The sequence below is a fragment of the Nycticebus coucang genome, chromosome 4 (genome assembly GCF_027406575.1).
Source record: "Nycticebus coucang isolate mNycCou1 chromosome 4, mNycCou1.pri, whole genome shotgun sequence".
In the NCBI taxonomy this organism is placed as follows: domain Eukaryota; kingdom Metazoa; phylum Chordata; class Mammalia; order Primates; family Lorisidae; genus Nycticebus; species Nycticebus coucang.
The window spans coordinates 104,035,738-104,050,368 of NC_069783.1; the positions used below are offsets into that span (position 1 = coordinate 104,035,738).

The following is a 14,631-nucleotide window of genomic DNA, read 5'->3' on the forward strand; positions in this document are numbered from 1 at the left end:
TCCTGGATTTTGATCCCATGCTTTGGAGGCTTGAGTGAGTTTTCATGACATTCCTCTGAAAGACAGGTATTTGTAGTAAAAAATGCCAATATCCACATGCCTGGGCTGGCTCTGAAGGCAGCTGGAACCTGCAGCCACCACTGGCACCTCTCAGCCTGAGGAGGGAGAGCCTGGGCTGCCCGGTAACTGGCAGGGCACTATGACTACAGACTCTGGTCATGCAGGCTGAGACCTGGCCTATCCCCTACACACTTGCAGGATTGAGGGAAATTTTCCAGGCCAGGCTGACAGCAGCCCCCACCCCACATGGGAGCAGGCCCCATGCCGCACGTGTCCGGCCACTGGCCCTTCTTGGGCCATAACACCCACTGGCCTCCAGCCAGGGATGACGGGGATCACAGACTCACTTGTGTGTGGCCTGGGACGCACGTGCAGCTCCCTCCAGGAGACTATAACCAGTGGTTCTCAACCTTCCTAATGCCATGACCCTTTAATACAGTTCCTCATGTTGTAGTGACCACTAACCATAAAATTATTTTCGTTGCTACTTCATAACTGTAAATTTGCTACTGTTATGAATCGTAATGTAAATATCTGATATGCAGGATGTATTTTCATTGTTACAAAAGGGTCGTGACCCACAGGTTGAGAACCGCTGCCATAGACCCACAGCAGGTCTCACACCAATCTAGGCTGCCTGTGGTGGTCTTCCTACCTGTGAGCCTCCTGCACTCCCCGTTTCTCTCCTCTCCCCTCCGACTCCTGCACATCCTTCCAGACGCTGAAGAGTCTCACTTTTCCCACAGAGGCTTCATACTGCCCCTGTGGCCCACCTGCAGCTTCTGGAAAGCCCTTGGCTAAAAGGTCAGAGCACTGACCCTCATGCCCCTAAGGGGCTCACAGTGCAAACAGAGCCCACTCTGTTCCACCAAGGCTGGAGGCCCAAACCAGTGTCACCGTGACAGACAACGTGCGCCATCCCTCATGGGCCAGGGTTCCCTACAGTCCCTGCTTAGGGAGGAGATGGCTGGGTGCCTCTGGCGCGGCCTTGCTTTCTCCTGCTCCTCCTGCAAGGGTGAGGGAGAAGGAGTGGGGCCTCACAGGTGTCTGCCTGGCAAGAGGGCATTTATTTAGCCCATCTTCTGGATATAATCTCGAGTGGATTCTTGCATTGAATTTTCTTCCCAGTCACCTCTCTATATATAGTACAGCTTCCTCAGCTTCGTCCTTCAAATCACTGCAAATTCCCACTTCAGGCATGAGCTTAGGTTACGCCAAATACAGCCTGAGGAAGGGGCTTCATCACACATATTGAGAGAAAGAGTCCCCCAGGTGTGGGAGTCGGGGACATTTTGGCTTATCAATGGCAAGCTGGCCCATTGCCATCCCAGACCCGCCTCCCTCCCCCCCAGCTGAAGCAGAGAGCGCCTGTTCTTCCCACAGCTGGTTCCTCCAGGGTTGTGACTTCTGCTCCATCCCAGTGGGTGGGCCCAGCCCTATGGAGCCCAGAGAAGAAGACTCGGCTCAGGCAGCCTGGGGTATTCATTTCTAGGTTACTCACAGGCTGGAACCTTCATGTCAGCTTTCCTGATAGGCACCACCCAGGATCAGAGATTTGTCAAATTTTTCACTCAAAAAGAAAAAATAAAAAACACCTGCTACTTTGTAGGAAAGGTGCGAGACCCCTGGGAAGGAGAGGCATCCTGAGTCCTTGCTGAGTTACTACCAAAGACGATTATTAGCCCTTCACAGGATGAGCTCCAGTCAGCTTCTGGGTCTTGACAACCCAGAATCAAGACCATTACTAAAAAGAGCTTCCTGGGTTCATACTGACCATAGCATTTCTGGAGTGACCGGCAATGCTCAGGGCAGGCCCTACCGTCCTGCCGCATGCTGGGCCTCCTCCCCTTCTCGCCTCCTGTCACTTGCTGTCTGTAGGGCTGTACCTTGCACCCTGGAAATGGCCAGCCACTAAGACAGATTGGGGCCAACAAGGTAGCAGCCCTTGGAAAATGCTCCCCTTTATTCTGTGGGTCCCCTGCTCCCTGTCCAGGCCCTCGGGGCCTTTGAGCTGTTCCAAAGACCTTTTTCAATAAAATCTACAGACACCCTACCAGCTTCCGCTCATGATGGAAGCCGCCGTTAGAAAGATCGCACCACCCTGAGCTCATTGCCAATCTGTAAGTGGGAACGGAATGCACAGGGAGAGGGCAGAGAGCGGCGGCAGCAGCCTAGGAGTTATTTAACTCTAGGCCCACCTGCAGCTTCTGGAGTTATTTAACTCTAATAAACTCTAGTTATTTGCCTCCCTCTCCTCTTTCCCACTTAGCTCAACGACTCTGCCAAGCAGCTCATCGAGATGGATAAGCCGTGCCCAACTGCTGCATCCTGCTGTGATGCCTCCTTACCCTCTGACCCTGGCGCTGTGGCCAGCCTGTCCCCAGCCCCCACTGTAAGCAGCACAGGGGCAGTCAGTGCCTTTCAGCGGCGTGCGGACAGCAAGAAGAATGCCAAGAAACGCCACTCCTTCACCGCACTCAGCGTGACGCACCGATCTTCCCAGGCTTCCAGCCATAGGCATTCCATGGAAATCAGCGCCCCAGTGTTGATCAGCTCCAGTGATCCCCGGGCTGCTGCCAGGATTGGGGACCTGACTCATCTGTCCTGCTCTGCTCCTGCCCAGGTAACATCCCACTGGCCAGAGCCCCCATCTCTGGGGTTCCACAACTCTGTGCTCAGTGGTCCTTATTTCTGAACTAGCACAAAGGAGGCCAATCCAGACCTGCCTTTGGGAGTTAACTGGGGTTTTCTCCTTGCTGCCTGGCCTGAGCCCCCCTCCACCGCCCCCGCCAAAGCTTTGTAGTACATATGAGCATACCCTCCATGGCTCAGAATAGGGGGTGACTCCTAGCAGTCCAGGGACACAGTGTTCAAGTGACTCTGCTCACCGTGGGAGATGGTCCTCCCCTCACTTGGCATCCAGTGGTCTGACTGTCCTGGGAACCTCTGTAACTCCTGCTAACTTCCCTGCCAGCAGAGAGAAAAGGCCAGGGCTCAGAACCAGAATTAACTAGTTGTTAGTACTTTCATTACTATTACTTCTACCTTCTTTTTCTGGACAGGATGTTGATTTCCTTTCTACTAGTTTCTCTGTAAATTTAAATAACCAAAGCAAAGCTTAAGGCATGATTTTAGGTAGGTAATTATCTGTATCTCTGCAAAGCCCATCACAGTGGTATGTACGGGGCAAGAGTTGAGAAAGTTTCTCCTTGCTGAACGTTGCCAGAATGGTGGGTGTGGGGGATCCTCTCTGAGGACCCGGCAGAGTGGCCCTGTAGCCACCCTTCATGCTGTGGTCCCTCAGATTCCCCCAGAACAGCCACAGATGTGCATGGTAAGCTTTATCCCATCCACACTGTTTCTCTTTGCTCTCACCTTCCCTTCCAGCAGCCCACCTGCCACCTGACCCACATTCCCTCCAGCGTCACCTGTGGCTGCCCTGGATGCTCTCAAAACAAGGGTACCAGTCTATGGCTAAACTGGAGAAAACACCAGTGAGCAACTGGCTGGGGAAGAGCCATCTTTTTCAAAATTACAAGCAACTCAGATAACTTTACAAAGAGAATTGTCTTTAAAACTATAGCCGAGCTTCTGGAGAATGGCCGTTTTGTCTAGATGTGCCACATCAGACTAAAAGACCCCTACACACATGTACACCAGAGCACATGCACACCCATGTATACACATAGCACACATGTATACACACAAACACCCATGCACACCACACATTGGGGGGTGCATACTCACCTGTCCACCCACAAACACCGGCTCTCGTGGGCAGCTGAGGTCTGGTCTGGAACGGGAGCTGTGGCATCCAGAGCACTTGCAGGCCCCCAGATCCCCCACCACCACCACATCTTGAACCCGTGCTCCTCAAAGGATGCTCCTTGGGGCAGCTGGTGCATTTTCCAAAGGAGAAAAGGTACAGCTGTGATCTGGACCCTCAACCTACCCCTTGGCCTGTGCCTAAACTCTCCAAGCTGTCCTTGAGCACCATGTGTTTTTAAGCTCTTGTAAGGGGCACTAAAACTCAGTGTGCTCAGCCGGACCCTGCACCTGCAAATGTGCACTCAGGGCAGCCAGTAGCCAGCAGTTCTTGAGTGATCTAGAGTGCCCTTTGCTCCAACATCTCGAGATGCTGAGTGGGAAGTGTAGCAGAGCAGACATAGGGCTGACTGTCATAGGGGAGCTGAGACCGAGGGAGCTCACCCTGTTTGCCAGCAATGACAACAAGGGTTGACCGCTCTAGTTCAGAGTGTGGGTCCCTGCTGGCAGCCTGGGAAGCTGTGGTGATGTACACAGCTGAAAGTTGTATTCTGAGACTACATGTGCCAGGGAGAGGTTGCAGCAGACTTGGCGGGAGGCCCTAGGAGGGGACCAAGCAGCAGGGCTGGCCTTGTGCCCCTCTCAAGTAGATCTTTTGTCTCCTTCCTCCTAGGGCAACCAAAGGCACCATCACTGCACCCGGGGACCCCCTGTACACCAAAGGAAGGGAGAGAGACAATGAGGGAAGGGCAGAGGGAGAGAGGGGCCTTACCACTGGCCATTCCTGCCAAAGCTGCTTCTGGTGCTGCCAGGCCAGTTCCACCCTGCAAGGGTGCCTGGTCTCTATGTGCTGTAATTCGTGGGTCATATGTTCAAGGCTTGGCCTCCCTCAGTGGCCCCTTAGGATTCTGAGAAAGGTGCCTAGTGGGCCCTGTGGGCTTCAGTAGAGCTGCTGTGTCCCCAGAGGGCTGGAGGTGTCTTCTCTGCCACTTCCCTCGTGCCCTGAGACATGGGCATGGCACATGTGGGTACAGGATCCAGTTCCTCTCCTTTCCCCTCTCCTCACCTGCATGTGACCCCCTGTTGCTGTGGCCTCTATGCCAGTTCAAGTAACTGGACCCTTGAAGGTGCTCTTTAGTCAGGCATCTGCCACAGCAAGCCCCTGGGCAGGAAGGGAGCAGGTTTTGTTTAGCCTTGTGTACCCTGTTTTTCCATAGGATTTGAATTAGCTCACTGGCAGTGGGACTGGGATCCTGAGATCCACCTGCCTGTAGTTCAGAAGGGCAAGAAGTCAAACAAGTTGCTGCCTGCCTTGTTGCAGTGTGACCATGCTGCTCAGATACAGAACGTTGCAGGCTCAAGCTAGTGGTAACTGTGCATGCTGCCCCTAAAGGCCCTAGGGCAATGCTGTGGTCTGTCTGCCCCCACCCCCTGTTATCTTCCGGGCTCCTGTCACTTTGCTGACAGGTGTGCCTGACCAGGAATCTCCCTGGCCCACACACTGGCCCATAGTACAGGCCAGGCTCTGGTTGTACTATGTATAGCTATAGTGCTGGGCAAACCTCCTTCCCCACCATGCTGGACATGCCCGGGCAGAGGAAATCCCAACCCAGGGCCCTGCAGTTAGTAGAGGGGCTTGGAGAGCTCATCTGCCATGTGCCAGTACCAGCATGGGCGCACAGGCTTGGCAGACAGAGTGGGATGACCTACAGCCAAGGCTCCAAGAAGCCTGCAGGCACAGTGACGCTGGCCCCACCATCCCACAGTCCCCTTGGCCCTGATGGCATATTGTTCAGGCCATGACACAGAATGCCCTGATAGGATGAGCTCTAGGTACCTGGAAATGATGTGCGAGGTGGATGTGGCCAGTTCTCCAAAACCCACACTGACTATAACCCACCAGGACATTAGGCTATGAGGAGTGGAGGATCTGCTGGCCACGGCCATGTGTCCAGCAAGTTCTTCTGGATAGGGTGTGTCTGTTGCTAACAGGCGTCAGACCTCATTGAACTGCCTGAGCTCTGTGGAAAGGTCTAAGCATCAGGCCATATGCCCTGCAGGGCCGCCTGGTGCAGTGTTGTGCTGCCCCACACAGTGTCCACAGCATGGGTAGTGGGCTGAGATGGGTGCAGAAGCCCCACAGCAGTGGTGTGAGAGGGGCTGCTAAGGGGCTGCAGTGCATCAGGCCGCTTCCCCCTTTCCACTGTGTCCCCTTAAAGTGGGGAAGAAACATGGAGCTGTGGTTCTGACAAATGATGCTGAAGCACAGCACATGCCCTCTTCTCAGGTAGCACCCAGCCCCGGAGGCTGCAGGCCCCTCCGAGGAGGTTGCTGGCCAGGTTGTGCACAGTCTGCCTGCTCCCCATGCTGGGAACCAGGAGTTGCAGCTGTGTCTCCTCCCCCTTCCTCCACCGAGCCCACCTCTTGGCCCCACATCACTCTCACCTTCCTCCCCACGTGGCCCTGGCCATACAGGGAACCCCCAACTTAACTACTTGCCCCTGGGGTGTGGCTGCATCTCAGTGCTGAGCTTCCATGCTGTGGCCATCAGGAGTGATATGGACAAGTCCAGGACCTGACCATCACTTAACCTCCAGTTTGTACTTCTGTCAAACGCACAGCTGACTTCAGGCCAGAATAAACATGCAGGAGAACACCAGCAGGTCCCTGGGGGGGTGCGGGGTACCCAGCCTATCCTCACCTTCCTCCCATGGGCTGAGACCCACTCATGCAGAGCAGAGCTCCCGGTCGAACTTCAGGCCCCTCTTGGGAGCTCTGCCACCCCGGGAGAGCTGCTCACCCTCTCTAAGCCTCGCAGAAGAGCCAGCCTTCAGAGCCAGACGGCCATGTCAACCAGGGTCAATACTCGTCCTTGTACGGGCAGCCATGGGGAAGTATCCTGACAGCTCTTCCTAGAGCCTCAGTTTCCTTGTCTGTTAAATGGAGCAACAGTCAATGTGGGGGTGAAGTGAGGAGGTGAGGGGTGTCTCAGCTTATGGGGACTCTTCAGCTCCCAGGGGGGTCATTTTATAGCCAGAACACCGCTGTGGGCCCAGGGGCTGTTTGTGGACAATCCTTGCACTGAGAATGAGTCTTACATTTTTAAAAGGATTTTTAGAGAAAGAAAGATGGAGAAATGATGACACACAGAGACTGTGTGGCCTACCCAGCCTGTAACTGTCACTCTCCTGCCCTTCCCAGGGAGGCCTTTAGGCCGGGGCTTTGTTGATGTGGAGGCTGGAAAGGAAGAAAGAACAATGATAAAAATGAAGGTGGAAACTGGCACCTCTCCCAGGGAACTGGGACTGGTGCTTCCCCTCCCCTGGGTGTCCATGGGACAGCAGCACCTCTCAGGACCACTCCTTCACCGCACTCAGCGTGATGCACCACTGGGTGCGTCATGGGCTCCTAGGTTCCACGTAACCCTAGAGGCTGAGGTCTTGAGGTCTTGGAGTCTCAGAGACCTGTTTGGAGGGACATGGAGGGCTAGAACTGAGGTGGACTGTGCCAGGGTGGGTTCCTATGGGGCTGCTGTGGGATAGAGGCACAGAAGCGGGGTGCAGCCCAGCATTCTGACCACGCAGGATTCTTGCCCTCCCCAGCTGTCCCCTCCCAACCCCGCCACCCAAGACCCTGTCTCATTCCTCTCACACAGCTTCCCCTGGAGAAGTGCCTCAGCCCCACGCGTGCCGGGAGAGTATGATGGTTTTTCTCAAACCTGCTTGCTTCCCTCTACCTTGAGGAGGGACACTACCATCCTCAAGGCCCCGAAACTGAGACCCTGCATCTTCCCACTCTATGGCCCCTGCGGAATCCCCCTGCGGACATCCCCGAGGTTCCCTAGCTCAGTGCCTGCCCTTGTCTCTTCTCACCACCCCCTCCCTGGGCACAGTATCCTGGGAGGAGCCCTGCATACAAGTGTGGGTCTGTGTGCTGTCTGGGAGTGGGTTTCAGCCCATGGGAGGACGCTAAGGACAGACTGGGTCCCCCAGGGGCCCTCTCCTCTGCAGGAACCTGCTGGCATTCTCCTGCGTGTTTCTTTCACACCCACACCACGAAGCACACTGACACACACAGGGCTGCTGCTCACTCTAGGGCCATCTTCATGTTCACACCCTCTCCATGCCCTCTATTCAACCAGACTAATTCCCACTGTGTCTGTGCTGGCAGGGCTTCCTATACACCTGTCATGGAACATTGCTTGTATGTCTGGCTACCCTGTACCCCCAGACTTCCAGGTCCTGGAAGGGCTGGAGTTGGGCGCCTGTGACTTCTGGATCCTCGTACCTGGCCCACAAGTAGGGTTTGCACATGCTGCTTTCTTCTTGGGTGAGCCATGTGGCCCACATTGGTAGCAATGCACAGTGAACAGTCTGGCACATACAATAGCACGGCGCCTGAAAAAACCACGTGGCGATCCCTAGTGCTCCAAGGGCCTCAGATGCACACCGATGGCTGCAAAGAGGACACAGCTGCCGTGTGTCTGGCTGAGAACTCCCAGGGGCGTGTGCCAGAGCTGAACCTCAGGTAGCTGTCCTGCTCATATTTACACCCTTAGGAATTCTTTCTCCCTGCTATTTGGAGAGGTCAGAGGGTCAGCTCCTTTCCTCCTGAATACGGAGTAGCCTCACACGTCAGCTTTCTGCTGGGTGAGGAAAGCTATTCAGGCCAACTCCACTATTAAAATCCAGATATTTGCTTATCAAGGTTATTAGATCAAATTGGGAAATGATTACTTACATTTTAGAAGAATTTCCTCATAACCAAAAAAATATAAAAATAAAAAGCAAGTGGCAGAGTAGTTAGCAAACTGCCTGTGGGTGCTTGGTGGGCACAGCTTGGGCGCGCGGAGTCTGTCAGCACGAGCAGCTTTGCTATATAAGGAGCAGCTTTGCTATATAAGGAGCAGCCCACACTCCCAGAGGCATAAAGCAGCAGAGGCTTACATCTCAGTCACTCTGCTTGTGTCCTGGGCAGGGGGCTCAGCTACAGTATCCTCACCTCGGGGACACCAGCAGACACCTGTGGGACAAGTATGGCTCACTGACTGCTTTGGTAAATAAAGCTTTATTGGGACACGGCTGCACTTACCCGTGTATATGTCATCTGTAGCTATTTGTAGGGCACAACAGAGGTGTTAATTAGTTGTGACAGATCATATGACCTGCAAGGCCTGGGATGTTTGTCATGTGCTTTATAGAGAACACTGCTGGGCCCTGGTGTTTCCAGTGATTGTGGAATGTCTCTAATGACCGTGGCAGGGGCAGAATTGTGGCACCCAGTGCAGTGGCCCCTAGAAGCTCCTGCATATAGGGTCGTGTGTCACCTCTGTTCACTATTCATTGGTCACACCTGTCCTCAAGCCCTGCCCTACTTGAAGGGGAGGAAAAGGCAGGTGCTGGGCAACAGACTCCAGGATGCCACTTCCCTGGAGCTTTTGCTGGACACAAGCTGTGCTATGAGCACAGAGGTTGGGAAACTTAGCAGGGTTGGAGCTGCTGTCTGCATAGACAGTAGTGGAGGAGCCAAGGCCTTTCCACATGAGGCCAGTATTTCTCTACTGGATGTGCCCGTGCTGCCAGGTAGCACCTGCTGGTTCTGTAGGCCACGTGCCCTGGTCTGGGGGTTCCTGGCTGGGCCTGGTGTGGGGTCTGGTAGAGGCTGACCCCCATCCAGCCAGAACAAGTTCCTTCAGCAGCTCTGGCTGGAGAGGCTGATGGCTTACAGATCACCTCCGAATAAGCAATCCCTGGAGATAAGGAAGATGCCCTTTAAATCAATGGAATTTAAAATTCAGCAGGGAGAACATCAAAAGAGAACATTTCTCAAGTGTCTCCGTGTCTGAGAAGTAAATGAGGAGAACTCTTCGTGGAAGCTTCCAGGCATCTTTAAAATGCATCACCACCTGCTATTTGTCTCAGTACAGCTCTGCTTGTTGGCTGGGTCTTATCTGTGTCATGGGACAGACAGACACTCTAAGCAGGAGGAAGTGCCAGGGAAGAACTGAAGAACTGAAACAGGACACTGGCAGCAGACTGTGGGGCCGTCAGCAGCCTGTTGGCTGTGCAGCCTCCGGCTCCGGCACACACCTGCAGAGCGCGAGCTGCCTGCATGGCAAAGCACCTGGGCTTATTTTTAACATTTCCAGGAAGTTATGAATTTAATTACATGCCTTATAAGGAGGCAAAAAAAAATACCAAGAGAACCTGGGATGAATACCAAAAATATCTCATTGTGAGAATCTTACACAACAAAAACTTTCTTCTGCAAATCTGGACATACCCATACCTCTGGGACTTACTAGCCCTGGCCTTTGAGTGGCCTTGAGAACACCCTGGCTGCCTGTGACCTAGCATCCTGACGACTTTTATCGAACTTGTCACCCACAGTGTCAAGTGCTGACAGCATTTCTTTTATTGCCCTGTTGAGACAGGAACCACAGTCACAGGTTTCTGCTGTGCCTCTGGGCTGTTCGCTGACAGACAATGGAGAGATATGACAGGGGAGGCCCCTGGGATCCCCTTGGCTCTTGGCAAGTGCCTGGAGCTCTGAGTGGCACAGGCTGCCCTGGCAGTGCTAAGGGAGTAGCTCCCTTGGTCCTTTGGTGGCTCCCGAGTTAAAGCTGCATCCAGTGGGGAGTACATGGGGTTGGGGCTGTTCATGGTCCCCTGCGTGTCTAGGCCCCTGGAATTCACTAGGCATCAAGTACATAATCCACACCATAGAGGGGGAAGGGAGGAAGGACCATCAATAAGCACCATCCTTGTCTTCTCCAGCCTCTAGTGTAAAAGGGCAGGCTGTTCCATGGGGGATGACAAGGAAGTTAAGAGCCCTCCCCACCTTGCCTTCTCTCTGTTCCTCTCCCACCCAGAGCACAGGCCACCCCAGATGCTGTCTGGACAGCCTTCCCTGACCTCATGCCCTCCATGAACTCACAGGACCCTGTCCCATGTGGCTATCCGCATGACCAGCCTGAGGCAGAGGGTGTACTCTGGAGCCCACCCACAGCTATCAGATGGATGGACAAAAAGATGGACTCACTGAACAAGAGTTTAATGAAAGGATGTTTCAAAGCCTACCCACCTGCAGCCACTGCCTGCAAAAGGTGGCATTTTCTTTTTTTTTTTTTTTTTGTAGAGACAGAGTTTCACTTTATCGCTCTCGGTAGAGTGCTATGGCCTCACACAGCTCACAGCAACCTCCAACTCCTGGGCTTAAGCGATTCTCCTGCCTCAGCCTCCCGAGCAGCCGGGACCACAGGCGCCCGCCACAACGCCCGGCTATTTTTTGGTTGCAGTTCAGCCGGGGCCGGGTTTGAACCCGCCGCCCTTGGTATATGGGGCCGGCACCTTACCGACTGAGCCACAGGCGCCGCCCAAAAGGTGGCATTTTCTGTTTGAGTCCTTGGATACTTATGAATCTTGTGACTTTTGTGCAGTGCAGGTGAAATAGTGTTGGTCTTATGGATCACCCAGGGAAGAGGGTCCACAGTAGCTACTGAAACAGCTTCCCACTGTCAGAAGCCAGCAAGCAAACTGGCTCCTATGCATAGGAAAAAGAGCTGAGAAGGGAAAGTGGTAGATGGATACCACCCATGCTTCTTCCTGGTGGAAAAAGTTTCCAGGGCAAGATCTATTGGGTCAGAGCTGAAACTTGCAAAGCCCCGGGCAGGTGAGACTCAGTCCTGTACTTCCCTTTGCAGACCTCCTATTCTCTCATCAACACTTCGAGATTTCCCTTCCTTAGTTTTGTGGCTGCCATCTTCCCATATTCCACACCTCTTTTTTTGCCCATTATCCTTCATTGTGTCATAGGGATGCTTTGACACACTGTGACCACAGCTATAGCTTTTGGTCCCCATTTCTGGTCCAGCAAGACAAGGGCAGAAACTGGAGGTTCATTCTCTTGACACACACACCTAGACGGCAGAGAGGGGAAGATGGTAAATACTTCAGCCTTTGTGGCCCATGTGACTTAGCCCCACCTGCAGGGTCAGAGCAGCCAGAGGCAACAGTGAACAGTGACATGGCTGGCTGGCAGAGCCGCAGAAACAGAAGCCAAGACGCTGGGCCAAATCTGGCCTGAGGGTGAGGAGTAAGTGACCTGTGGAAGAGGTGCTGGCAGGGGGCAGTAGTCAGCCTCCATCTCCCAGGGTGAGCAGGGACAGTGGAAGCTGTGTAGGCAGCAGGCACAGCAGCCGCCTGGACTCTGGCTGCACACGCTGGTTGCTGTTCTTTGCAGAACTGCACCGAAGAATCAGGCCATAACTGTTTTATTCTAGAGTTTTTTCGGGAAGCAGGTTCATGAGGGTCTGATTTACACCGTGCGTGATGGAGTGGTAGCAAGTGATGAATAATACATGCTCATTTCACTGCTCTTTGGGGTGATGACAGTGTCTTCTGGACTCATTAAAATTAAAATAAGATGTTCCTGCTCAGGTCTTCATCTGTGCTGTGGTGTCGCAGGAAACCGCTCAGAGCGCCCCTCCAGCCTGTCAGACCACAGACACCCCTTTTTCCCTTCTAGTAAACTAGCACAGTCTGACTCGCACAGACTAGCGTTTGGTTACAACTCACCAATTTGGAATTGGGGGACTGTGGGTGCAGTACCACAGCCAGAGCTGGTGCTCCCCATCAGGGATGGCTCAAGTTTCACACACCACCATCACAACTAAAAACCGGATCTTACTGACCAGCAGCTGCAGGGGTGTGTGCCTGCTCAGCCTGCGAGCTCTGTACCAGGGAGGGAGGTCTGGGCCAAGGCACCTGCCTGGCATGGCTCCCGACACCAGGGAGCAGCATCAGTGGCACCCTTTCCCTTTACTTTCACACCATGTGAGTTCCTAGGGTGGGGGCCCTCTCCAACCCATGGCTCTGCCACCGGCCCTGCAGTGCTAGGTTCGTGTTAAATGTCCTGGGCTGTGGGAGCTTTAGGTTCTGTGCATTACTGTGATCATTGCTCTGAGGACCAGGCCACTGCATCCACGCAGCTCCACTGAATGTGTGTGTCCACCTACTCAGGCTGAATCCTGCCATGTGTCCATTTCGGGGTTACTTAAAGAGCACTATGCGGACCTACCTTACAATAGTCAGAGACCTCTCCTGGGAATGGGCTGACAGCTCAGCTTCCTGGTAGTCAGGGCTGACTGAGCTTTGAAAATGGAGCAGGGATGTCTGTTGGGTGATTTGGAGGCAGGACAAACATCTGTCAAGGGCTTGATTCCCAATTATTTCTATTCAAAAGCACCCAGAGCCCATTCCCCTTTCTTGTTTTTATCACTGCCTGACTCCCTCACTCCTGCCACATCTTTGCTAATCCCTTGAGGCCCAGAATCCTTGAAAATTAAGCCATTAAAAATCAAAGCAGTATCAGAGAGGTGGGAGGGGAGTAACAGGAAGCCATTCCCATGTCCAGCCATTCCCATGTATGGTCCAAGCCCTTGAACCCTGGTGTCATAGTCAGCAGATCTCAAGCCAAACTTCTCTTATCCTGCACATGCTGTTCTGTATAAGTATCTTAGGAAGAGGAGCAATGGGTCAGGGCTTGCAAGTGCATCCTGATAGCACCCAGAGTTTCTAATCACAGCTCTTTATGGGCACAGCTGCCTTCCCCCCACAGTGCCTGCCAAGTGTGAGCAGGAGCTGGCTCTCCTCGGCCCATCAGCAGGCCCCAGCATAGCTGGTTAGTGGGAGGACCCCAAGTCACTCCTCACCCGCACCCGCAGTCCCAAGATAAAGACCAGGTCAGAGGGGGACAGCTGGCCCTGTGTGCTCAGGAGGCCGCCGGCTGCCCGCTTCATTGCACTTTAAGTTTCACAACCCAGGCCAGAGCCTGGCTGGACGCTGCCACCTGTGCAGCAAAACACCCCTTCACGCCCTCAATGGGGCACCGCACTGCCCTATACACAGGGAGGCCAGCTGCACAGACCTGTGCTTGCTGAGCGTCAGTTTTAGATAATGCTCTGCCTTGACCTTTGCGGGGAAAAATCACTTCCCCAAGTATGACTCTATCTTCACTCCTCCCCTCCAGCTCTCATGCCAGTCGCCCAGGGCCAGGGCTGTCCACCTGCCTGGGGGCCCTGCAGGCAGCTAGCTCTCCCCTCCCTTCTCTGCCTGTCATAGCCCTCACCCCCAGAGGAGGCACAGCACTGGCACCTTTCCCAGCCGGAGCTGCAGCGGCTGCCCCCCACCTACCTGCTGCCACATAGCTCAGTCTGACCCTGGTACCTGGCTCCAGTGTCTGCTGGGGTTCCTACCCTGTCCTTTATTGGGAGCCTCCAAGGGATCCTCCAGGGAGGGAGAAGACCGCTGGCTCCCTGGCCTTGGAGGCTGATGCACTCTGCTACAGCTCCCCACACCCTGTGAGGCTTCTTGGAGCTGCCCGAGCAGCCCCATAAACCAGGAGGCTCAGAGCAATAGGAAGTTGTTCTCTTACATCTCTGGAGGCCGAAGCCTGACATCCAAATGTTGGCAGGGCTGGCTCCCTCCTGAGGGTGAGCTGGTCTGTGCAGTCCTCTCTTGTAGCTGCTGGTGGCAGCCAGCAATCCTTGGCACCACACGGACCCTTCACACCCACGTCCACTCTGCTGCTCGTGGCCTGCCTCCCTCTGCACGCCTGTCCTCCCCTCTGTGTCTCACCCTGAGGATACTCATCTTTGGATTTAGGGCCCTCTCTGAACAAGGATACTCTCTTCTCTTCATGTTCTATCTATAAAGATCCCATTCCAGACAAGGCCACATTCCCGGATGCCAGAGACTAGGACTTGACACAGGTCAACCCATAGTGCCATCTAATACTCTGAACAGG

General features: G+C 54.0%; 1 protein-coding gene across 2 annotated transcripts in view; it reads left to right on the top strand.

The window, feature by feature from the left end:
• The window catches only part of SH3RF3 (SH3 domain containing ring finger 3), a 340,566-nt gene that overhangs the window by 241,801 nt on the left and 84,134 nt on the right, over positions 1-14,631 (top strand). For both annotated transcript variants that reach the window (XM_053588118.1, XM_053588120.1), the window contains one exon: positions 2,330-2,683. In XM_053588118.1, coding sequence (XP_053444093.1) covers positions 2,330-2,683 — 354 coding nt within the window. The remainder of the gene's footprint in view (positions 1-2,329; positions 2,684-14,631) is intronic.